The 27,545-nt window shown below is 39.8% G+C and overlaps 1 protein-coding gene across 1 annotated transcript in view; it reads left to right on the forward strand.

The window, feature by feature from the left end:
- Positions 1-27,545, forward strand: part of LOC149225766 (chorismate synthase 2, chloroplastic-like) — a 117,274-nt gene that overhangs the window by 16,952 nt on the left and 72,777 nt on the right. The window contains exon 2 of the mRNA XM_089377306.1: positions 8,435-8,588. Within this exon, the coding sequence (XP_089233432.1) occupies positions 8,435-8,588 (154 nt within the window). The remainder of the gene's footprint in view (positions 1-8,434; positions 8,589-27,545) is intronic.

Consider the following 27,545-nt stretch of genomic DNA (forward strand, 5'->3'; position numbering starts at 1 on the left):
ATAGTGAAACATTCTTTGATATGGTTTGTAGGTACACAACCTATGACAAGGAGATGTAACCCATCTTGCAAGCATGCCGACAATGGACACATTATATTTTGGGGAAGGAGACAATCATCCACACTAATCATAGGCCATTGTAATTCATGCAAATGCAAGCAAAGTTATAGAATGATTGCCATAAAAGTTGGTCCACATACCAACAATTCCACTTGATGGGAAACACCAACTATGTTGTACACTACCTCATTTGGTTGTTGATTGTGGTGCTAATCACAATTCTTAACTCAAAGGCATGGGACCTTCAAGTGGCCACAATCATGCAACGATACTGACTTCGTTGCTACATATTGGACGTTGATTGCAGACAAACGAGTTCCATACTTCCACCTCTATGGTGCTCTCTTGTGCTACATGGGCCACCTTTGTGTTCCTTCAAGCGAGCATGCCAAGCTGATTTGGGAGGTACATTGCAGTCGGGTGGCAGGACACTTTAGTGTGGAGAAGACAGTAGTTGCACTTCAGAAGTATTTCTATTGGCCAAAGCTTGGGCAAGACGTCATTCGATATATCAGACCGTGCACTACCTATGCCATTGCTAAACTAGCCATCACGAAGATGTGGTTGTACACTCCTCTAACTACCCTAGACAAGTCCTGGGAGTCAGTCTCCATGGATTACATGTTAGTTTTTCCCTCCACCAAGCATGGTAATGATTGTGTGCTTGTGGTTGTTGATTGATTCTCTAAGATGGCCATTTTAGCACCATGCAAGTAGAGTATCATAGTCGAAGCTATTGTTAATCTCTTCTTTGAGCATGTTTGGGTTCATTTTGGGCTACTTGGACCATTATTTCAAATAGGAACAATAGATTCCTCAGTACCTTTGGTGTAACCTTCTGTCTCTAATGGATACCAAGTTGACCAAATTGTTTTGTAATATCCCAAACGAGATATTTTGCAGAAATCTGGCTGAACCAAAATTGCTTCACAAAAATTTCCATCATTTTAACAAAACATTGCCATGTAAAAATGTAACCAATAGCATGCGGCAAAATAACAACAAAAATAACAAGAACAATCTCAGCTTTTATTATAATAGAAATTGGGGTTTACATGCTGGTACACAAAATAGCTGAGATGAGAAACTAGCCTCAAGAATCTGCTCCAATGCTATGCTGGCCCTCCAATAAAAAATGAACTACATTGCTTAGATCTCTTGTGAATTCTGGATGAATTCACCAAGGGGAGATGGGAACTTGCCCAATCTCACTGAATCACTCGAGGGTTTCTGTCCTGGGGCCACCAATGGAGTAGAGAACTGGGTTCTCAACCTCTCATACAAGAAGAAATATCAAATCCAAGATATTCTGCAATTGTTTCCTCCTCCTCTTTTATAGATCTGATGGATCCCTCTAGAACCTCCAATTTTATTATTATTTTAATCATGGTGCACCTTTCCCTCTTTTAATTAAACTATATATATATATATATATATATATTTTTTTAATGTGGAAAAGGGTAAATTGGCCACCATGTCTTCTCAGGTCACTGAAACTCACTTCTAAGCATCCCATCTTGTAGATCTTCTCGTTCCGGTTCCAACGATCTATTACACTAAGGTGTTCTGTCAAGTATTCCTCTTGGAATGCCACCTTAAGTGTAACTAATTGAGTCAGACCCAATAATAACTTTGTTTTTTGAAAGTTGTCAGAATGTATTGGAACGAAAGGCAAACTGTGCGGATGATGGAATATACCAAGCGAATGCCATCGGACCTCATAGAAACTCGTCAAAACCCCTCCAAAAGTCCCTCGGTCTGCTGATGACACTAACTTGCACCTGTGACCTGTCTGCTCCCAACTTTGAAAGTCCATCCTAACCATGTCATAAAGAACACCAGAAAAAGGAACATCATAGATTGCCTTTCACCCCCAAATAGATAGACAAACAAAAGTGGTCAAGCAAATGATTGTGCATATCTTGCACATGTATAACTACAAGCATCTGTGTACATGGGATGAAAGCTTTCCATATGTTCACTGTAGTTATAACAACCCTCCATGGCTCCATTGGCTACAATCCTTTTTGTGTGTGCTTGGGGTTCCAACCATTGGCCCCCATTGATCTAGCTTTGGCCATTGCATCTTCATCAGCAGAGCCCTCCCATGCTCAGGCTGAGGCAGATAGAGCAACCAAATTTGTTAAATGGATTCAACACCTCGAACAATAGGCTCATGATATCGTTCAGAAAGCCAATGCCAAATACAAGCAATATGATGACCAATATTAGGATTTAGACAAGCTTCAGGTTGGTGATAAGGTGTGGTTGCATCTTCAAAACGAGTGCTTCATAGGCCCCCATAGGATGCTCGATGCACTCTAAAATAGGGCTTTACACAATCACATGAATTGAGTATTCCCCTTTTGCTTGGCTTGCACCCATTATTAATGAGGATCATTAAAACATCAATGGTTTAGTACAGATATAACTTCAAGCATCTAGTAGTTATAACTTATAACATTGCCATCAAATGATCAATCATCAACCACAACATCAACATTCAAGTTTTTGCATATAGACTCTGTCATCAATACATTGTAATGGATAACTTTAACCATGAAATGAAAAAGAGCATCTTACTCATTAGGAAAGAGTGGTAGGATGCGGTCAATTATTCAAAGATGGGTTTAAGGATCAAAGTTCAAAGTTCAAACTTGAACTGTCATATGATAATTACAAAATAGGCCATAATAAAGACAAAGTACTAAGTTCTAGATATTGCTTCTAAACATGAAAAAGACAACTAGATCTAGTATCTACTAAAGCTTTCCTCTTGCAACTTCTAGTTTCTTTTCTCGTGATCTATGAACAAGGGGAGTAGCACTAGGTGGAAGAGTTTGTGGAACACGACGAACAACTACATGACCCCCATGCAACTCTAGATGTTGTGACGCTAAAGGCAAAGCTCCTGCATCTAGAAACTTGCTAGTGGATGAGGTTGGTATTTTAGCTCCATGAATGTGATCACCATCATGATCATCCAAAAATTTACCCTCCAAGCGCTCTAAAACTACGACTCTATCCTTTGAATTAGCCTCCTTTGGATTGCTGTCCATAGATGTTCCATCATTCTTCACCACCTCACAATATTGGGACAAAATCCTCAAGTTATAGTACGCATAAGCCAAGCCTTTTGCTTGGTCTACATTTAGACAGTTTCTCTTCACATTGCTTGATTCTACCCATTTGCTCATACACCCTCTCCAATCACTAGCTGATATTTATTTGCAAATAGAATCATATTATACATGGGCTTAAGTAATTGCTAAACATACCTAACCTATGCCCAAAACTAGCCATCAAACATGGTGTCCTCTACCTCTTGAAATTCTTGTCTATCAGGCATGGATGCATGCTTGTCTTTCAAACTATGCCATGAATCACTTGAGACCATACCTAACAATTTCCTCTCTTACCTTCAAAAGGTGCTTGAACATGAGGTAATAATTGGCAAATCTGGTCTTTGCATTTGCAAACTTTACTAGCTCCAACTTAGTGTGATTGTAAAAAGTGTTGTGAGACATGCTATGATTGGTAATAATTTTTATTATTTTCTTCCCTCTCTTGTACAATGCATCAATCCATTTATAATCATGCTTCATCTTAATAAAACCTTGCATCAAGAGACTCAATGCATGAACCAAACACCTTAACCAAAATATGTTAGCGTACATCTCCTCAACGATTGCTCTTGTTGCCTTACAATTAGTAATGTATCAATGATGACTCGAATGACATTGTACGACCCATTCTCTTGAAAGATCATACCATTAGTAGACATACCAAGAATACTTATGAAGGGCATGCCTTTAAGATTTGTCCAATTATCATATACAATTGATATGCCATATTTGGTCCAATAGTTTGTAGATTGTCCTAGAGCAATATGGATTTTGGCTCTTTCCTTGTCAAGTCCCATGGCTTTGGCTTTGTCATATTTGAGGCTCCTTCATCCTTTGGGGGAATCATTGATGGCTTGTATCATTCCTTGCTAATAGGGTGAATGAAGAACATTCAATGGTAGCCACATGCATAAAAAAACTTGAAATTTTTTGCATGTACGCCGTTTGTACAAACTTGGTCAAGGAATTTGTTCTATGCCCAAAATGCATAGGTGGTAATCCACTAACATAGAGGGATGAGGATCAATCATCGAATATTCTATGTGGGCTTGAGATCTCAGATTCAAATTTTTTGGATTTGTTTTGTGTAGCCTTCTCTTCTTTCTTGTATTTGTTTTATATCTTTCATTGGCACATGCTTATAGGCTTTAACTCATGTAGTCTTATTTTCATCCCATGGCATAATCCTAACGGGATGCTTTCTCACACCTTTATAAGTTATATATATGAACCCGTGTATGTTTTGTGACAATGGGAGCATATAAATTTTGCGGTTCCAACCCCTTTTCGTCACTCAAGCTTTGTCACATACTTCAACAAGGGTGTTGGAAAGTCTATTTGGTTTTAGTCCATCATCACTGTTGGTGTCATGGTTGTCATCATCCCCTTCCATTTCTTCCTCCTCTTCACAGTATGTGCTGCTTGCTTCTAGTTCTTTTTCATCATCATTGGTATTTAAGCTCCACAACACCCCCGTCACAATAAAAAATGAAATGAAAAGGATCAACCACATTGACATACCCATTTTGCTTGTTCAACCGTGAGAATAACTTGTTTACAATAGAATGATGGAGAAGGAGAAAGGGGAAAGAGTAGGAGAAGGGAACATTCAAGCATATAACATAGCAAATTTACTAGTTTATAACACATGGAAAAAAATAAAAAACAAACAAGAATGGAATTTAGAGCTTGCATCTTCATCTTTACAATGGTGGTTGAATGAAAATATGGCGGCCTTCAACCTCCCTTCCAAGCTCTCACAAATGATAGCCTTCAACCTCCCTTCCAAGTCTCACAAATTTGCGTCATAATCACTAGCAAGTAGCCTACTCAAAACCCTAGTAAAGATGAGTGAAAAATGTGAAATGAGGAATAAAATGAGAGCAAATGGAGTGAGTGAGTGTTTTAATCCATGAAGAAACCTTGGCCATGCCTAAACCTACCTTTTGGATGCTTATCTTGGTTCCCACAAGAAAAAGATTTCTCAAGGAGCATTTTTTAAGTTCCTAAGAATGTTATTGGTAATGATGAGTTTTTTGAGAGGGAGCTTGCTCCCAAAAATCACTCCTAGAGGGGAGACTTCAGCAAGTGCGCTTCCAAGGGTGCTTCCTTTGGGAGTGTGCTTCGGGAACAAAGTGTTGTGGGGGGCATCACTCTCTTGTAGCTTAACCAAGGGTGCACCACCATCACATGAAATAATGTATAAATTATGTGTGATGTAGTTGTTGGAGGCTAGATCTCATGGAAATATGTGCCAAATAGAGGAGCGCTCAACTAAAGATAATAGTTAACAATCTGAACAACCAATCCACATGTAAAGTGTGCTCACATAAGCAAAGGCATACATGCCAAGAAGGGAGATTGATCGTCCATAAAAGCATAAGAGTGTATTAGCAAAATGTGCAAGAAAGGTGCCACATCTTACATTAGAGGATCAAGGGTATCATAAGAAGATGTGACCTAGCACAAAGTGAATGAGCAGTAGTATGTCCCCATATTACATCTGTAAACCATGCGCTGTAGTGTGAACCCAAGTGCCAATACCCTCAATGAGTCCTCAAGTCAAATATGCTAAGGTGGAGCCCTTGAATAATGTGCATTGTATCATCCCATGCCTTCAAATATGTGAAAGGATGTGAAGAAAGGAAACACTCTACTTCATCACATGAATAACTACTTAAATGATCCAGCACTAACACCTATCTGTCAATATCACATAGGGAATTCCCTTACAAAGAAACATTGTGTTATATGTTGAAATGTGTAACTAGGTTTGGTCTCCATAAGTATATTGTAAAAGGAAAGACAAATTTATTATTGCTATTTTGTAGCATGGGTTTCATGCTCAAGGTCTTATTTAGAGGTCTAGCACCCATTGAGTGCTTCTATGGTTTGTCCTAGGGTCAAGAAGTCAAAAGAATCATTGTCATATGAAGAAGACCCCATCAAGCACATTATAACATGTAAAAAGAATTAATTTTCTTATTTAAAAGAGTCAAAATACCCTCAAAATGCCCTCCAAGACCAAGTCGTCCTGGTAGCTAAGAAGTCGGCCTCATTAGGGCATATCATCCTCCTTGGAAGCCTATATATAGGGGGGAACTTGACCTCCGATGGACAATCACTCATCTTCTCATCATCTAAACGAAGGAGAAGCAGAAGAAGGCTAGCGAAGAAGGAAGAAGGACAAAGGACGAAGGTTTGGGCTATTTCTTTCTCTCTCTCTCACACGTGCGAAGAAGGAAGGCTGGGGTTTCGATGATGCAAGATCGAACTTGAAAAAATTGCAGGAAGAAGGTTGAAGGAAGGTCTATTAGGTCACCTACAAACCCTAGAAGAAGGAGAACACAAGCAAAGGTCAAAGGAAGCCTTGGAAGCCCTGAAATTGCTCACATGCGTGGAAGCAACAACTGTTGTAGGGGCTGAAAATTTCAGACCTGCACCGGAGGCCGAAATTCTGTAGCTGGGGGTCAAAGTTGTGCAGCTAGAAGAGATTTGACTGGGTTTGACTTGGGCAAAGGAAGCACATCATCAAGAATTTTTGACTTGGTCTTGGGAGGGTATTGGTCTTGGCCTAGAGGTATTGGAATTCGTCATTTGAAAAATCTATAAGAAGAGAAGAGATTTGCGGGTTTTCCTCTCAAGTGGAAAGGTTTTGGCTTTGGCTTGCAACCTACATCCTGTGTTCTTGTGTATTGTTGATCTCCTTGTTTTTGGTAGCTGTTTGATGATAAGAATAACATAATAATAAGAGAAGAAGCTAATAATCAAGAAAATTAAAAATACATCACAAGCAGTTATCAAGTTTAAGAGAAATCATCTTAGTTGCAGCCCTTTAGATTTCTCAACATTATGAATGATGTATCACGATAGGCACCAAGAGGTTAGACAACCATAGCAATGAGTGCATGCGCAAGTGCTCAACTTAGATGACCATGAACCATGATAAACAAACCAGTTGTGAAGATTATTGTCACCATTTAACTAAGATATAGCAATAATAAACCAGTGGAAGAATCCCTTTTGGTGATGTGCTCCAGGGGTTAACAATATATGTAAACAAGTGTGCAAAACAACACTCCTACTCAGGACACCTTAGAACCCACCTGAAAGGTGGTTGACAGAGACAAGGGAAGTGTGTGCACAAATCATAATACCACAGTGTCAATCAAAGTACTCCATTAGTACCACTCGCATACCTTTGACATTTGTGATGAAAATCACAAGTAAAACTAGGTTGTGATGAAAATCATGAATATAAGGCCACATACAGTATGTGAGGGGTGACAGACACTATCAGTGACAAATACAATACAAAAAAAGTCAAATTATAAAGTTAAAATTTTTATATTTTAGCCATTAAGGTTTTATTTGAAATCATATTATATTTTATACCTTTTACATCAACCAAGAGCAAAATATCTCATCTTGTGGAATATTCACTATGTGTATGTCGTGCATACTTATTTTCATGTTGAAAAGGTTAGTGAGACATAGAAAGTTCTGTAAATTATTAAAATTTGTATCTATTGATGGCAAGTCTCTAACTTAATGAGGAGCAATTTAAATTTCGTGTTTCTTTTTTCAAATTGCAAGCAGGATTATTTATTTATTTTATATCTGGGTAAACCTCATGAGCACTTCTTTTGACTCTTGAGGGTGGTATGTGTATTTAGTACTTATTTTCATGTTGAAAGGATTAGTGACACAGTTTTATAAGTCAATTCAGCTTTGAACCTATTATTGGAAAGTCTCTAACTTAATGAGAAGCAATTTAAGTTTCCTGTTTCTTTCTTCAAATTGCCAGCGGGATTATTTGTTTTTATTTTTATATCTGGGTAATATATTTTGGGGGAAACCTCCTGTGTATATCACCTTACTCAGAGGGTGGTACACAAGTTAAACCCTAGATTTTTTAGGGCACAAGGCCAGGACAACAACTCATGAATATATCATATATAGCTTATCAACACTGGCTTACTTAGAGCAAACATGTCACAAAATGGGATTTGAAGTTTGAACATGGGTGGGGAAGGTTAACAACTTTTTCTTGCAACCACTCGAGTTACACCTGCTTGTCTTTAGTTTGATTTTGTCTCCAATTATTTCAACTTTATATCTATTGTTAGAATGTCTATAACTTAATGATTACCAATTTAAGTTTCATGTTTCCTTCTTTAAATTGCAAGCAGGATTACCCATAATGAATTTGTACTCATTTTGCTATGATTTTGTCTTTAAAATGGCAGAGATACGAGCTGGTACCGGAAATACATTTGGTACTTTATTTCGTGTTACAACTTTTGGAGAATCTCATGGTGGAGGTGTAGGATGTGTAATTGATGGATGCCCACCTCGAATTCCTCTGTCTGAAGCTGATATGCAAGTGGAACTTGACAGGAGGTTTGCTTTTCATCCTTGCAGGATTTTTCTTTTTAAGAAAAGAAAGAGAGTTCATTTTGACATCAGTTCTTGATATTTAGAACATGCTATCTTGCTAATTCTTCATGTAATTTTGCTATCAGGAGCTGTATAAATTTCACACAATATGCAAATTCTTTGGGCATTAGTTGACCAATTTATCTCTAATTATAGGATCTAATGATGAGCTGAAGATGGGTGGATTCTTTCTTATTTTCATTATTAATTTCACACTTGGCTTGGTCATTTTATAATGAGTATCTTTATCATATCATCCTGTTCTAATGTAAAGGTGCTATGTGTGGAGATCTGTAGTTTGATTTATAAGGAAATATAAAGAATTTTGAAATTTTAGGGCCTCATTAGCCACATTGTTTGGAGTGGGAGATAGAAGCAATGCAGAAATACTGTTTGATAACTGTTTTCCTACCTTGCCATAGTTATGGAAAACTGAACAGCTATTCAGTACTGCATTATGGATTTTTCTGGAGCATATTCCTGTTCTTCAATGTTCTGAAACCTCTATCATAATCATTGCCTATTACATCGATTTAATGTTTTGGAGATCAAGGGTGTTAGTTATTAAGGTGGAGATATCTCTCCAAAATACTGCTGATGGCATAAGCTTTGAAGACCTAATTTTAAAGTACCTGCAATCAGTTAAAGTCTTCTCAGTACAGTATGTGAAGGTTATAACTTATGAATTATAATATACACATACAAGTATACATATCACAGGTTTTTAGGGACATGCCGCAAAACAAGTCCCTCAACATGCGTACTAGAGTGAGCATACTACTCATCCAAAGTTAGAGGCATCCAAGATTGCAGGCATCCCTAGAGTATTCATGGTAATCATCTTCATGGGCTTATATGTGCGTCTACTTCTACAATGCCCAGACCAACCCTAGGAGGTCCAATCAACTCATCTCACTGTAAATATCATGCCATATGTAAGTGTGGCTGATGGCACATGGTTATGTATCAGAACACCAAGGCATTTGGATGCCTTTAGATGCAATGCAACCTTGCCTATTTTTACTAAGCTTTCATCCAGTGTTGCGAAAATCTCAGTTTAATTGGAGTTTTTCCCTGAAACGATTAAATCAGCGATTTTTTTTCGAAAAAATCGTGATCAGACCAAAAAAATCATATTTTTCGTATTTTTTTGTTTTGTTTTTTTAATTTAATTTTGCTGTTTTTTGCCAATTTTTACGATTTTTTGTTTTTGTTTTTGTTTTGTTTTTAATTTCCGGACCCTCGCTGATTTAATCCCGATCACAAATATCTCAACGTTGCTTTCATCCCTTGGAGGCTTGGACTGGGTACTCTGGGGATTTCATGTTTTAACTGTTTACTGAACTCAAAGACTCAGGATTGAAGGACATGAACTAATGTATGATGACAAACTTAAGATATTAAACCCACTTTAATGTGTTCCTTTGCCATATTACTGGGATGTAAGAAATTTATTCCATTTACTTGGTGCCATCATTGTGAATTCTTGTGATCCGGGGCGTGGGATTTTTAGTCTATTTATGTGGTACTGCCATTTTCAGTCCTTAAAAATGGGTACTTAGGGAGATCCTTTTACTTGGTACAATCATTGGCCCTGTCAGATAGTTATATTCATTTCCTTGCCTAAGGCGTCACAATTTTGTACAGGGAAAAACAATGTCTTTTGGTACTTGGCGTGCATGCATACTACATACATATTTTTGGGTTTTCCACTGACATCCATGCATTCATATAGAGAATTTCAAATTCTAACTACGAAACCATAAAAACGATACTAGACTCTCAAATGTCCAAAACAGCATATCTAGAATAATATATTTCCTTGAGTTTAATGCCAAATTTTATCATCTGATTTGCACCAATGAATTCTTTTTCAACATCATGTTCATGGAACATGAACTAGGTGGCTTATTTTTTGGGTATATAAATGTTGAGGGGTGGCGGTGGTTTGTATTTTATTGCAACATAGGTTCAGACAAATGGGGACCCCACTGTTGTAGGTGTTGGGGGTTCATCCTCCTTGGGTTTTAGAGGCTAGCTATTTGTTAGAGTTAGCTTATCCACAACTAGGGGTCCCTATCCATGATTCTACTCTTCTTGGGGCTTGGCCATGTCAGAGATTGGTGGGCTGTCACATGTTTAGCCAATCGCCTTATTGTTGAAAAATGAGGTGCCTTAGTGCACCTCAATTGTACCCATACTTTTGACAACCTAGTCATCATACAACCATGTGAAGTACCAAGAATATGAAGCCAACAACAGGAATTATATGCAGAACCATAACTAATGTGGAACGGCCTTTCAAAATTGGAATTGAAAACACACAATACATCACATAAAACCAAGATAAAACATAAGAAATATATTTATCTCTTAAAAATTCAGTGCATGGGAAAATTGCTGCCCTGGGAACATTCACCACCCACTGATAGGCATCCAATTCAAATGCTACTCCACACTAGGCTATGAGATGACATGGGCAGAGTTTTTCAAAAGCTGCTCTCCAAAATCCCTAAGGGTGCTTCCAAAGAACCAAAAATATACAAGGAATATGAGGCAAATTACTTTATGTTTATTATCAGGATTATTTTTTTGTGTCTAGGAGATGGCTATGGCTTTACCACATTGGCACTATGGATGATTGTACTTTTGACTCTTTGAGTCCCATTTGAGCCTAAGTTGCACCAAACTTGGAAACAGGTATGGGTTTTGGAAATGGGAATGTTTTGGAAACATGACCCCACCTAATAGATACACTAGGGAAACACATTATATCAAAAATTTAAAATATAATATATATTGATTATTTTAAGTTAAGACACTGTCTTGCAAGAAAATAAGAATGATACTTTTAATGACTTTTTAGAAGGAAACTCTTGTCTATTTTAATTCCCATACATGATTACACTATGTAAATTTTGAAAATAACCTTTAGAGATGAGGTTATACATTCAAAATTAAGAGTTATATGAGATTTTTAGCCCCTCTATGGGTCCCATGGTCCTCGTGGGCACTTGAGTGGGCCCAAAAAATTTAGGAAAACATTGAAATGCACTGATCCATGCTGGCCAACATTACTAGATTGCAAAATGTGCATGAAAGGTTTTGGGTGTGTATGGGACTTGTTTCATATACCTGTGTTCTAAGTTGCACGAAACAAGGAAACGGGTACGAGTTTCCGAAACGGGAAGCAATACGAAACGCGACCTCCCCAAATTTTGGAAACGGGGAAACGCGAATATATATATATATATATATATATATATATATTGAAAATATTTATATATATATATATATATATATATATATATATGTGCAATCATAAAGCATAAATGATACATTATAATTTATTACACTTAAACATTAAGATTTAATTTACATCACATTTACTCATGAATGATCACATAATGAAAATAAAAATATCGGAATATCCAAAAGCAACCTTTATTATATATCCAAATCTCAAAATCAGCCTTTATTTATATTAATATATGAGGCTGCAAGTACAATAAAGACTATAAGGCTGCAAGAGAGAGATCCAAATTAGGATTTTCTGCAATCCAATTCTTTAGAATGACCATTGTTGTATTGGGAGTCTCCTCCTACATAGTTGAACGACCTTAGTGCTCTTGATTAAATACACATTTCATACCCTAGTACGCTACATGATCTTGATTATTGGGAGTTTCCCCTGCATAGAGGGCTTGGTTCTCTTGATTAAATACAAGTTCCATACCCTACTACATGATAAAATCCAATGGAAACATTGCAATCCCTCCAATCCTGAAATCCTGAAAAACAAATAAGTCTGCTGGATTTTGAGTGAGATCTAAAATTCTACTTTCTCCATATGAAATCCAATGAGGGCGAAACCACTCTCAAACATCCTGAGTCATTTCATGGTAATGTTAAAAATTTAAGTAAAAGGATGAAAATGAAAAATAAAGGAGAATATCACTTTTACTTTAATAATTTAACATTACCATGAACTGCATATCCCTCAAACTTCTTGATGAACTGCATATCAACACTAGGGCAAAAATTCACTTTTATAGCTTTAGACACGCATCTAGAAGCAACAAGAAGTCACTAACATACCCTAAAAGTAAATTAAAAAACAAATTAATTTTTTTTTTAAAAAAACACAAGTTAATGAGGAAACGTGGGTAGTAAGCCGTGAAATGCGTTTCCGGCCGTACTGGCCACGTTTCCGTTTTGGGAAACGTGGCAGTGCGACCGGAAATGCGTTTCACGGCCGTACCCTTACGGAAACGGACCTCTATACCACGTTTCCTACAACATAGCCTGTATTGATGTTTTTGGTTTGGTATTGGGAGTGAGTGTTTCCTACAATTTAGCATTGACCTATTGGTGTCCAATTTAATACTCTTAGTAATGGGGGTGACAACTCAAGGATTAGCCCTGCCCTCTTTGGGGACAAAGTCTATGATTATGTACTATTTCCACACAAAGTTGTATTGAAGTGAGAAAGCTTTGAAACATGAGTGCAACTCGAGGGTGAACGAAGAGAGGGTTTCCCACTATCACAACAACTCTTCCTCTCATTTTATGCTGGCTTTCCTTTGACACTGTTCCTCCCCAAAACACATGTAACCTTATAGGAGAAAATTTCTCCCCTACTTTGGACAGATAGCCAGCTAGCAACCCTACATTGCTTAGTGTATGATGATATGCCATATTCCTCTGCCATTTGCACCGGTCAGACACCTCTCACCATCTGACATTCCTCTTGAAGGAAGGTGGGTCACCATTCAACATGTACTTTAACCATTTTCAATCATATGCTTTTACTTAATGTTTTGGGCATTCTAACATGGGTTAAGGGGTGATCTGAATGATTGATTGATATTGATTGTAAAGTTGTTCTCTCACCATACTAAGGGGGTTGGTTTTTGACCCTAGTATAGTGGGACCTCCTCTGAGGCATTAGGGTTGTAGGAGGGGCACTATCAGGAAACTTGATTGAAGTAGTGTGTCCATAACCTCTCCATGCTTACCACGTTTTACCATTTCCTTGATTTTGTGTCCATCCTTCAAGTTTTGCTGTCATTGGTTCATTGGGGTTTTCACCTTCATATCCTCATCCATGAGTTTGGCCAGAAACTTTGCCCTGGAGGTTGATGCAACTATAAGAAAGGTAAAAGCTTAAATTGGCCACAATGCGAGAAAAAGAAAAGTTAAAATGCAAAAGATAGCCTAGACACTAATTAACGCGTGGGAAAAAGTCTAGCATGAGCTCTACCCCCTCATTAGACATCACTCGATTCTTGAGCACTTGATGGTCCATCACATAATAAGGAACCCTTGCATGTCCAACCCCGATGAGCAAGAAGTTGACTCATCATTAAAGGGTAAGTCAATGCTATATCATTAAAAGCAAGCTTGGACACTTGAACTATGCTCCCTATCAAAGCATTATCAAAAGAAGTAAAAGGCGCACCAGAGGGGTGGAAAAAGCAGGCCGAGGAAAGGGGTAACTCATGCCTCCACGATTGCTCCCTCCATACATCTATACACTCAGGATGATGGATGTTCAATGGACCTCCATCAACTGGTCCTATGACCATGGCACCTAGCCATGAAGCATTTCCCCTCCCTTGCCACATTATCACAAACCCCTATGAGTTGAAAGGTTGACCTAGGACATGTCACCTCCCCGTAGGGGTTGGAAGCACCTAATAGGGTTGATTATCTAGCCATCCCTAACACAAGTAGGAAACACTTTTACGAGACTTGGTCTAGTTAGATATTTGAAGGTGATCCCAATTTGAAATATTATTATGACTTTAATAGTTAAATATGGTCCACTATGATGTATCTATGGTCATTATCCCTACTGATACCTGTAACTTTTACTTGATTTTGATATAGGTGGCCTTTTTCACAATAGTATAGGCCTCGAGGACACACTCCATGCCTCCACTACACATGATGCCTAGATCGTACCTCACTTCCAGAGAGTAGTGATGACCTTGTAGATGCAACATTGCCCCTTCAGAGTAGAGTGCTGGGCACTTTGATGATTCTAGCGAATGATTGGCACCTCAGAGCACCCCCATATGTTGAAACGCTGAACTCCTCTTGCTTGGTGTAGGAGATTCTTGATGATGTACCCAATGGACCCAACACACCCCTAAGGTTGGCCTTGACTTTGTTTGATGGGCATGATTTGATTTGGAGTCCAGATGATGATGGTCATCCTTAGGATGACAAGGGACGGCTTGTACTACCACTTAGAGCCCCAACGCTGGAGAGAGATTGTGCCACATCATATTTCTAGCCTCTTTGAAGATAATGCAGGGCACCCAAGGCATGGTTTTGACACTTGGAGATATTTTGTGGCACTTCTTGAGGGCTTTCCCTCAAGGATGGAGTTTCTTATGATGATAGGGCATCCCCTAGCCCATTTCATGCACTTTCATCATATTTATTGCTCCAAAAGGGCATGAGATGATGCTTATGGAGAGTTTTGACCAAAGTGTGTGGGCTTTTGTGGCATATTTTTATTATTATGAGCTATTGGGTTGGCTTGTAACCCACTATCTTGATTCATACTCAAAATTAAACTTGTCATAGGGCTTTTAGGCTAATATTTTGTTGTAAAATGGAAGGATAGACCTCATATAAATTGAGGATCCTTCCATTCATTCTATTCATCATCACACTTGGATTTCAACCTCTTCTTGAGAGCTCAACTTAGCCTTTATGTAACTCGCTACTTTGGAGATGCGATTTTTATAGTGCCCTTGCTATCGAAGATTGGCTTGTCTAGGAGATGTCTTTTTGGGATTGAAAGGAGACTTTTTCGTGGAAGAATTGTAAGTTTATTGCAAATTTTCGTTGTTTTACATGTATTTAATTATTGCTAGGGTTTTTCTATGCTCCATGTCTAAATGCAAATTGTTTATGGAAAATCTTGGACAATTTTTGCATGTTATCCATAGCAGACCTATTAGTATGCTTCTCCTATTTATTTTCTCCCCTCACAAAAAAGATAGTTAGGATTTATATAAGTGGAAGCAAAAGATTTTTCCCTTTTATTCCAAGCATTTGTCCTTTATCTCTTGAAGTAGCCCTAAAGACTCCATCACGTTTAGTAGGATTAGGAATTGACTACATTTGTGTTGATAAAAAACTGTGAAAAACTTAATATTTTCCTTCTTTTCTATTTTCTAAGCCTTTTAAAGCAAACTGCTAGGGCATTTAGCTAGGGCTGAATTAGTTTAGGGCGCTTGTGGATGTGAAAATTCCTTGAATGCAATAAACTGGATATTTATCTTCTAACCATTTGCAATTTATTTGTCTTTTGAATTATTATTTGGCAAACAATGATAAATTCACTATTGCATTCTTCAGAGTAAAATGTTGCAGAATATAAAAACTAGAACTGAGAAATAGATGCACACACACAATAAAATTAACACAATTATTTTTGGATGATTGTCACTGGAAAAACCCTGAAGGGAAAACCAATGCAGTAGATGGGGATTTTATTATTATCTTCAACAAATTTAAGAGTACAATGGTCTACTTGCCTCTCATTGGCAAAGCTCCAACAATCTATTGGAAAAATATACTGGAAGACACCTTGTCTCCCTCTGCAATTGATCTAGCCTCTCCTAGCCACTCACACCTCCTAGAATTCACACTTTCTGCTGGAATGTAGTGATCTCGCTGAGGAGAAATTAGTACAACCGTGGAATCACCTGCAAACAAATCGTCCTGCCTCCCTCTACCTCTTAAACCCACTCGCTTTGCCTCTGGGACATTGATCTGACAATTGGGAACTGAAATGTGGCCCCTTCGACAACTCGCACTGGGGAATTTGGCTAACTTGCATTGCTGTATTCAACCTCCTCTTTCTTGCCTCCCGGACACTAGAAAGTACTAAAGAAAATTCCTTCACTCCTACTCTCATATCTTTGCTGAAACCCTTGCTCCGATGCTTTCCCTAGCTTCAGCTGCGCCCTTGCTGAATACCTACAACTGGGTAGTTGAACTGCTCAACTTGCTACTGACACCATCTCCAAGTCCTTCGACTTGCTCTTATAATCTCTTGTTGGAGTCTCAACGACCACGATTACATCTCAACCAATGGCTCAGATCATCTTGACTTCATACATGGAAGTCGCTAGAGCAAAATTGAACTTCCTTAATTAATTCCCTTTAATTAACCAATTTTCCTAAGTTAGAATTAGGAACTTTCTAATTATTGGCTAATTAATTTAATTAAGCCATCTCCATGTCTTTTCTCGGCAAACTTTTTTTGGGTTTTGGAGATCTCGTGTTCCTTAGCCTTTTAGACATCATCCAAGACTAGAACACCTGTTCGTTGCTACCATATCCAAAAACTAACACTCCGTCTTAGTGAGTAAGGTGTTCTCCACTATATCCATCTACTCCTTGAAGTAGACAAACTTTGCTCTCCCCAAGGCCTTTGTGAGTATATCAGCCACCTGTTGGTTTGTGGGAACATGTTGTAGGCGAAATGATCCACGCTGCTGGTGTCTGACATCTACGATACCTCCTTCCTTCACATCTTCAAGTTGAACTGACTCCCTGTCACTGGAAATCACTTTGGCAATCACTGTCCACCATGCTACTACGTATACTCTGATCTGACACTGTTGATGCCTATGCGCTACTGCAACCACTGCAACTGTGTATCTTGATCTCTCACAAATTTGCTGAGTCATTGCAACTCGCTCTGCACCTGCCTCTTGAGTATCTGACTATGCCTAACTTGCTCTACACTGCCTCTCGAGAATATGATTGCACCTTGTTGAAACTTTGATCCTCTTGCTACTATAACTCTTTGTGCTCCCATGGCATAGGTAATGATCCATCTAAGAATTCATAACAATCGAATTTGATCTACTGGTCAAGCTCTCCTTGGCTAGATCTAGACCTCTTGCTGCTCCTCCCTCAAACCCTGCCTGATTTGGCATACTGGAGTATCATACTCTCCTCCATCTGAGGATAATGTTGCAAACATAGCAAACTCATCCTCCAATCTGGCGGACAAGTCATCAATCTCTGCCGAAGCTGTTGTCTGCTTCCCTTCTTGTCCTTCCTTTTTGGACACTGGCTGACATAGTGACCAAGTTCACCACATTCGAAGCACTTGACCTTTGACAGGTCCTTCTTCTTCTTCTCTCCTTTAGAGTCTTATCCCTGGTTGGGACCCTTCTTCGCTTTTCCCTTCCCTACAAGAGCGACATTTTCCTCCTCTACCTTCAGTCCCTTGCCACTGCTACTAGTAGTACCCTCGATGAGACTGAGCCTTAGCTCCTCCTGAGTGAAGTCACTCCATAGGCGTTCCCAATCTGGTAGCTTATCCCATCTAGTAATCACCTGAACAAAGGTTCACCATTCCTTTGTAAACCTGTTAAGAGCTGTTCACACTAGTTCATCCTCTACTCGCTTTTCTCCAATTTTTGCAAGTTCGTCTCTGACACCCTGAATTATGGCGAAATAGGACATTACGTTCTCTCCCTTATGCATTTTGATCGGCCTCAACTTCTCTTTGAGTATCATCTTCTGACTCTCAGAGGGATCCTGGTACAACTTGCTGATATCGTCCCACATCTCCTTGTAGTTCCCTTCTCTTCAATATGCGGTACGATATGATCCCGAACTTCGTCTAAGACCATCCTCTTGGCCTTGGCCATGTCCTTTTTGTAATCATGTAACAAGATAAGATCTGCTGGTATAGCTATCACTATTGTCACAAACTCCTTCAGACCATGCTCATCTAAAAGGAATAGCATCCTGGCCTTCCAGATGCCAAAGTTGGAGGCTCCATCCAATCTATCTTGATCTTTGATTCCTACTACGACCATCTCTGCGAAACTCAAAAACTGGAGAACTAATAAACTATGTATCTCCTTCTCTTTCCGGCAAATTAACTTGGCCTTCTCCTCTGCAGCTTGCACCCCTCACTAGACTGCGCAGTTCTGCACTGGGTAACTCGCACTTGCCTCCGGAATCTCTCCCGGAACTCACATTGCTTGTTGCTTTGTTTGGGTGGCTTGTTCTACCACTAGAAAAAATATCGCAGCTTTGGCACACACATTACTGACCTTGAAACTCTCACTGGCTTGATTGGCAGGCTCGCACTGGCAAATCGCTTTGCCTTCTACTACCTTCGTCTATTGGAAATTACGGTCTCCTTCTCGATATTGGCAAATTGGAAAATCTCTAAGAATTTATGGAAATTGCCCTTGCGTGCTTTTCTCTTCCTTCCTTGCACAAATCTGCTACTGCAAAACCCTAATGCTGCAAATCTCTACACTAGATCTGCTTTGCGAATACCTGATCTACTTACCGGAAACCCTTTCCGGCAAACTGATTGCCTGTTGCTATTGCTCTGAGACTTTCTGCTGGAATGCATAGATTTCGCTGAGGAGAAATTCGTACAACCTTGGAATCACCTCCAGACAAGTCGTCTTGCCTCCCTCTACCTCTGAAACCCACTTGCTCTGCATTCGTGGCTCCTCCGATAACTCGCACTGGGATATCTGGCTAACTCGCACTGCTGTATTCAACCTCCTTTATAGATGAATTTAACCTCCTCTTCTTGTCTCCTGAACATTGGAAAATACTGAGGAAAATTCCCCTGGATTCCTGCTTTAAAATATCTGCTAAAACCCTTGCTTTGATGCTTTCCTTAGCTTCAACTGCGCCCTTGTTGAAATACTTGCAACTGGGTAGTCGAATTGCTCAACTCACTACTGATACCATCTCCAAGCCCTTCGAACTACTCTTATAATCTCTTGTTGAAGTCTCAACAACCACGATTACATCTCAACCAATGGCTCAGATCATCTTGATTTCATCCATGGAAGTCTCTAGAGCAAAATTAAACTTCCTTAATTAATTCCCTTTAATTAACTAATATTCCTAAGTTAGAGTTATGAACTTTCTAATTATTGCCTAATTATTTTAATTAAGGCGTCTCCATGTCTTTTCTCACGAAACCTTTTCTGGGTTTTGGAGATCTCGTGTTCCTTAGCCTCTTAGACATCATCTCAGACTAGAACACCTTTCTGCTTCTACCATATCCAAAAACTAACAGTGGATTGAGTGTATGTAGTAGTAAAACAGAAGTTTAGCATCTAGCCTTTTGCATGATAAAACTTCCCCTTAGAGGGGTCATGTCATCCTTAGATACTTGTGCTCTAGAAACCCTAACCCGAGCAGGGCTTCAACTTGAGGCTTATATCAAGGGTTTGCTCTATTACTTTTTTAATCTTACCTTTTAACAAACCTTTGCTTAGACTCATATGTGCCTAGCAGCTCCTTTGTTCCTACATATCAAGAAACCCTAGGTCATATTAGCCTTTTCTAGTTTTGGTGCATGATATGCTATTCCTTATTAAGTAGTCTTGATCTATGTTGCACGTAACTTCTAGGAACTCGACATTTCGGGCCGTACCCGTACCTGAAACTCCGAAACTCGACCATCATGTAATCATCTATGAGAGTTAATGTAGACTTGGTTTTCCTTCTAAATTGTCATCTATGGGTCTTATTCCCTTTTATATTGCAAGATAATGTGTTATTCACTTTATATATATATATATATATATATATGATGTTTCAGCCAACATTTCCATTTTTGAGAGGTGACGTTTCTAAACATAACCGTTTCCGAAACTCTGAAACATTTCGACACTTCGTGCAACTTGGGTCTTGATTCTTTGCCCATTATCAAGTATCTGCACCTAGCCGATGCTTTTATTACCATGAATCATATAACATAGAATATCCTCTTAGATGATCACTGGGGAGCCTTCCTTGTGGTGAAATTCCACTAATGAGCAAGATGAAGATTGTTGAGGTGACAATGGCAATCTACCTCATTGTTGTAACAGGGTCTGGTCCTTTGCCTTGTGCGTCCCTCACAAGCCATGCTAGATTTTGAGGAAATAGGCACAAGGGAGGTGTCCCTAAGCAAAGTGTAAGATGAACCTTAGAAGTAAATGGACAATGGATCAAGACTAGTGCCAATCCAAAGGGTTACGGAGTCAAGGAATATAATCAAAGAGGATTTGAAATGTTATGGTGAAGAGTTAGTCAACCCATGTTGATGTTTGTAGCTCGGGTAGGTACTTCTGTAGAGGCTTAAGTTTCTAGGCGTGTAAAAGTCATCCAATATCTCCTTAGACACTTACTCTAGTGTGAGAAAGTTGCTTTTGTAACTTAGCCTAAGTTTTAACTTAGGAAAAACACATAATTATTATGTTGGCTAATTGAACTAAAGTAAACTTAGGAAAAGTGAAATATTTACTTTAGTGATTATGTTTTAATTTCAACCCTTGATCTCAAGTGAGACGAGATCTAATCTCGACTGTTAATCACTTTGGAGATTAGGGTTAGGGATTTAGCTCAATGTAAAGTTATAAAAGCAAGGCTAAGGAGAGGGAGAAAGACACACCATACAACAACACAAGATTGAGAGAGGCATCTCAGTGAGGAGTGTGATACTCTAGTATGCCAGGTTCGAGTAAGTGTAGGAAGGACAACTTGGAGATTTATATCAACCAAGAAGATTGAGGACCAATCTAGGGCTTGATCTACTGGATCATATTCAAAGTATATTGTAATTTGTATTTTCTCAGTTGGGCCATTATTTGAGGACGAGAGCCCAAGTAAGTTCTAAGATTTATTTTAATGAAGAGTAAAATTTGTTTGTGTCATTGTGGTTGAGATTGGCGAATGAAATTTTTTTGCTTCTGCTAATTAAGTTAAGAACCTAACTATGCTTTCATTTAGTAGATTTGTAATTTGCTAGGTCAATGAATTACAGGGTGCTAGGTTTGCAGGGAAAATTAACGTGGTATAAGAGTGAGAAACTTTGAAAAGCAATCTCTGAATCACATAGAAAGCTAGGCTTGTATAGGATCGTCGAGGCTAGGTTCGATTGTGATTGTATGAAATGATTTTTTTTTTAAAGTAGGATGAGAAGGCCAAAGGCCATACGAAGAGAAAATCAAAATTTTTGCTTTTGGGTAATATTTTTTTGGGGGTTTTAAAGTTGAATTAAAAAAAGTAAAATAAAGTGGGGGCCGATAGCCTGAGTGGGTTGTTACACTGATCTAGGTGGATATGGCGGTTACCTACCTATTCTACCTAGACCTCCAGTCAGTTTCATCAGTTTCCTTGATTATAGCAACATTTACTATTTTTAGAAGTTTTTTCAGGTACTGAACTTCCAGAGCTGTTTTGACCCCCTAAACGACGTTTTTTTGAGGTTTGCCGCAGACCCATGGCCATAGGTAGTGTTACCGCTCAAACTAGCAGGGGTCCCCTAGGAGGGGATCCTATAGGGCGACTATTAGGTCAAGGGGCAACAATTGAGTGATAACTCACTGTCACCTCATCTAAGGCTCCCTGCTCTTTACAAACTTTCACCGATGGGAGGAGACCTGGTATAATAAGGATCACTATAGTGAATATATCAATGATAGAGAATGAAAGGTGATCCCAAAAGCCTATACATAGGAGAGGCTCAAATCTGTGGCTTGCTTGCTTGGGAAGCAAGGTGAAAGGCTCTTGAGGAAGGGCTAGGAGGATTTTGGGGGCTAGGGTTTGAAGGCATGACTTGCAAAGAAGATTCCTAGACCTCAAAATCCTTGTGGAAACTTGGTTTCTAAATGTTCTTTAAAGGATTAACTTTGATAGGAAGTGGGACCACACAAGACCAAATGGACCCAAATTTAGGTCAAGGGATGGAAATGATCACTCAAGGGTGTGCTTGACCTAATTGATGAGGAGAAGGGGATCCAGGAAAATTATTCTTTGATTTTGATGCAATGACCCAATGAGGTCACTAGCCAAAGGAAACTAGAGGCAAGAATCGATCTCGGAGCTAGGGCTTGAAGTATCTCAAGATCCCACCGTTAAAATCTCATGAAATTTGGAGGGCACCTAGGAGACACACCAACACAATAGTGGGCAAGAGATCGAAGCTTTTTGATGGATGAATCGTGAGAAAATTGATGCCCTAGGTGACCTATGGAGGCTAGGCCTAGAAAAGAGAAGAAGGTGAGAGAAATAAGCTTTTAATGTGATCACCTATGGAGGATTAGTGCCTTGTCCTTTGGGAGAGATGGAGTCGTGGAGAATTTATAGTTTGGAATAGATTCACCTGGTCAAGGAGGCCTTGAAAACAACTTTGCATGGCATTAGGGCATGAGAGAAGCAACTTCAAGGTCTTTACACTTCAATTTGCAATATTTGATGACTTATCAAGATAAATTTTGACACAAATTATCTCTAGGAACATTCACTCATTCATACATGGCCCATGACATGATGCAACACTATAAAAGATCAAATTTCCACAATTTCGCATAAGAAAAACAATAATTTTTAACCTAGTATAGCGAAATCCCAACAAAATGCATGTGACAAAAGTAAATAACAAGAATAGCATTAGAAGAGCACATACATGTAACAAATAATATATCCAATCATCAATTTATGTCAATAATGAAGCTCTAAGATAAGAGAGAGATATCCAAACATCAAAATTCATCCATTACATTTGAACTCATCCTCCAGAAAGGATAGCGAAAATCTCACAAGATAAAATAACCCAATCTAAGTGATGATGATCAAAATGAATCATTTCACTTCTATTTATACACTCTGTCATGAATTCGATTTAGCTAAATTGGACTAATTGAGCCCCTAAAATAAAATAATGTGCATAATAACAATACTTTTGGTGGCAAGCCAACCAAATAGCTCAATAGCATAATAAGAAGCCTCTCAAGAGGGTTGAATGATGAACAAAGTGAGTCGTTGGGCCTTTGAGGAGGCCTAATGAAGTCCAAGGGGTGCCATGATGAAGAACTGGACTCCAAACATAGTGGACAAGGGGTTGGCCCCTTGTTTTCCAAGCAAGAACCTGTGGTGCTCTCAAGTGGGTGTGGGGGCACAAGGACATCCTCATGGGTCTCCAAGTGGATTGAAAATGCCTATAGACCATCTGTAAGGGCTAGGATGATGATATAAGCCCTCCCTCTGCAGTGGGAGACATCCTCTAGACCCTGGAACATCTGCCAAGTGTATGGTGCAAGTGTGGAGCTGACTGGGCATGGTGAACTAGGTGCATCATCCTCATCCAAAAGGTGGAACACGAGCAATCAATGAGTGGTGCTGGGGATCCATGAAGTACTCTCTGCTATGGTGGAGGCCCATGGCTCTCAACGCTCACCCTATAAGTGCCAATGTGGCCCTCTGGAGGGCTAGGACCCTATATAGGGAGACCAAGCCCCAAATGGAAACCCACCTGCAATCCTGCATAAGATCCAATGTGTCCCCTTGCCCTCCAATACAACAAATCATTAGAATAATCAAGTAAAAGAGCTTACAAGTCATGGAACCAATGGGACACTTCATGGTGGCATGCCCTTCCATAGTGGGCTTTGGCATGTACAAGTGTCTCCAAGCTCAATAAGGCGGTTAACCAAGGGCCCTATTAGGTGGTTTCAACCTTTAAATGGGGTGACATGTCCATGGTACATCCCTCAAGTGATAGGTGGCACATGATATAGCAATGGAACAAAGTGGGGATCAGGGGAATCATCCAGACCACATGTCATGGTACAAGGGTAGCTATAATAAGGGAAGCCCACACCTAGGTATATGAGTGTAGGAGGGAGCAAATTGTGGTACATGAGTTATCTCGACCTTTGTTTTCTATCTTTCTTCATATACCTTTTGCCTTTGATTGATTTTTCTTCATAACTGCTTGGGGCTCCAGGGGATGAGAGCATGTTGTGTAATATATAGCAGTGGATACCCCCTTTAAAGTGGGGCAGTTCATCGCCCACCAGGGGTTGGGACAATCATGGGTTCCTTAATGATGGAGGGGACTCATCTAGGGCCCATAGGAACCAGGGTGATGGCCATGGATAAGGGGTAGAGCTCATGTTTGGCTTTTGCCCATGTGCTAAATTTGTATGTCCTAGCCATCTTTTGCATTTTGTGGTACATTCCTTGTTGAGAGTGGCCAAATTATGTTTTTTATTTTCTTTTTAGTTGCATCAACCTCCAGGGCATCGTTCCAGGCCCGACCCAAGGTGTGGACAAGGGGAGGGGGAGGCTAACCCTATGTGGACCTAGTGGACACATGTGGACCTAGATGGGAAAATAGATGAATGGGGCTAAAATGAGTGTGGAAGGGGAGTAATGAAGGTGGTATCGGGAAGTTAAATGGGGTGACATGTCTATTGTACATCCCTCAAGTGATAGGTGGCACATGATATAGCAATGGAACAAAGTGGGGATCAGGGGAATCATCCAGACCACATGTCATGGTACAAGGGTAGCTATAATAAGGGAAGCCCACACCTAGGTATATGAGTGTAGGAGGGAGCAAATTGTGGTACATGAGTTATCTCGACCTTTTTTTTTCTACCCTTCTTCATATACCTTTTGCCTTTGATTGATTTTTCTTCATAACTGCTTGGGGCTCTAGGGGATGAGAGCATGTTGTGTAATATATAGCAGTGGATACCCCCTTTAAAGTGGGGCAGTTCATCGCTCACCAGGGGTTGGGAGAATCATGGGTTCCTTAATGATGGAGGGGACTCATCTAGGGCCCATAGGAACCAGGGTGATGGCCATGGATAAGGGGTAGAGCTCATGTTTGTCTTTTGCCCATGTGCTAAATTTGTATGTCCTAGCCATCTTTCGCATTTTGTGGTACATTCCTTGTTGAGTGTGGCCAAATTATGTTTTTTATTTTCTTTTTAGTTGCATCATCCTCCGGGGCATCGTTCCAGGCCCGACCCAAGGTGTGGACAAAGGTAGGAGGAGGCTAACCCTATGCGGACCTAGTGGACACATGTGGACCTAGATGGGAAAATAGATGAATGGGGCTAAAATGAGTGTGGAAGGGGAGTAATGATGGTGGTATCGGGAAGTTAAATGGGGTGACATGTCCATTGTACATCCCTCAAGTGATAGGTGGCACATGATATAGCAATGGAACAAAGTGGGGATCAGGGGAATCATCCACACCACATGTCATGGTATAAGGGTAGCTATAATAAGGGAAGCTCACACCTAGGTATATGAGTGTAGGAGGGATCAAATTGTGGTACATGAGTTATCTCGACCTTTGTTTTTCTACCCTTCTTCATATACCTTTTGCCTTTGATGGATTTTTCTTCATAACTGCTTGGGGCTCCAAGGGATGAGAGCATGTTGTGTAATATATAGCAGTGGATACCCCCTTTAAGGCGGGACAGTTCATCGCCCACCAGGGGTTGGGACAATCATGGGTTCCTTAATGATGGAGGGGACTCATCTAGGGCCCATAGGAACCAGGGTGATGGCCATGGATAAGGAGTAGAGCTCATGTTTGTCTTTTGCCCATGTGCTAAATTTGTATGTCCTAGCCATCTTTCGCATTTTGTGGTACATTCCTTATTGAGAGTGGCCAAATTATATTTTTTATTTTCTTTTTAGTTGCATCATCCTCCGGGGCATCGTTCTAGGCTCGACCCAAGGTGTGGACAAGGGCAGGGGGAGGCTAACCCTATGCGGACCCAGTGGACACATGTGGACCTAGATGGGAAAATAGATGAATGGGGCTAAAATGAGTGGAAGGGGAGTAATGTAGGTGGTATCGGGAAGTGAGACCACGCAACCAAAATTGGGATTTCCCATGTAGTGCCATCCCTAAAGCTAATGGCCAGTAAAGGAGATCCCACGAGACTAGGATACAAGGGTAACTGCAAAATCAGGCAATGGAGACAAGAATACAGACCTAACCCACTCTTTTTGCTGAATCCCCCCACCAATCCATGCCCAAAAGTGCCCATGAAAAGTAAACAAAATTACTCAACCAAACTAATGAAAAGTCATATCTTTGGGGTCAGGAGGCCCACCTTCAAACATACATTCATAACAGATGGGCGAGGGACCACATGGCTGGCTCAAGTGGTGGAGAAAATGGCACATCGAGCTATTTGGGGGCTACAAGGCGCTATCGGCTACCAGTTGAGGACCATCTAGGAGAAAAATTTGCTCCTATATACACTACCCACAAGTGGTGGGTAACAGGCAGGGGCTTGGTGCAAATCCTGTAGTACTCAGAGAGATCTTTCTAACGAGGTATTGTATGCACCAAACATAGATCATATGACCAAGTTACGACCCTGAGAAGTGGACTGCACAACTAACCCTAACGGGGCCCACAAACTCTTAGCGTTCCATCTCCTAGGGTTAGGTTTTTGGTTGTTTATGGTTTCCCTTTGTTGTTCAATAATAAAAAGGCCCTTGAGCCTCATTGTAACACAGTTCAGAGGCATGTAGCCACCACATCTCTTCTCAGAGATAAGCTACCATCACCCGAGCTAGTTTATTTTCATTTTGTATGTAAGTATATTTCAATTTTTTGATGTTAATAAAATAAAGTTTTATTTCTGCTGCATCTTTGTGTTTATGTTTATATCTGTGTTCTGTTGCATTCCTGCATAAGTCCAGATTAGTGGTATCAGAGCGATCTGCTCTTTCTCTGTTTTTATTTGCATGTCCCCAACGAGGTCAGGGTATAAGGAGTTAGGGCTCGAACTGGTTGAACCTTTGCAAGACTAGCCTTGCAAAACCGACGACCTGCCATGCTGGAAGAAAAGAAAGACGAGGGAGCAGGAGGTCATTTCAAAATATTGTTCGAAAAAGCCCTCGAGCAACAAAGGAACACGATGATGGACAACTTTGCCCAGATCCTTCGGCGACTACCCATAGGTGACGCATCTTCATCCAGCAGCCACTCTGGAGGTGCCACTCCCTTTAAGGTTCAAGTCAACTTTGACATTCCCATATTTGAAGACCAAATAAATGTAGACGCCGTATATAGATGGTTAAATCTGTTGGAAG

The sequence above is a fragment of the Pinus tabuliformis genome, chromosome J, assembly GCF_031772625.1.
Source record: "Pinus tabuliformis cultivar Carrire ecotype Pingquan chromosome J, CPIR1, whole genome shotgun sequence".
Classification (NCBI taxonomy): domain Eukaryota; kingdom Viridiplantae; phylum Streptophyta; class Pinopsida; order Pinales; family Pinaceae; genus Pinus; species Pinus tabuliformis.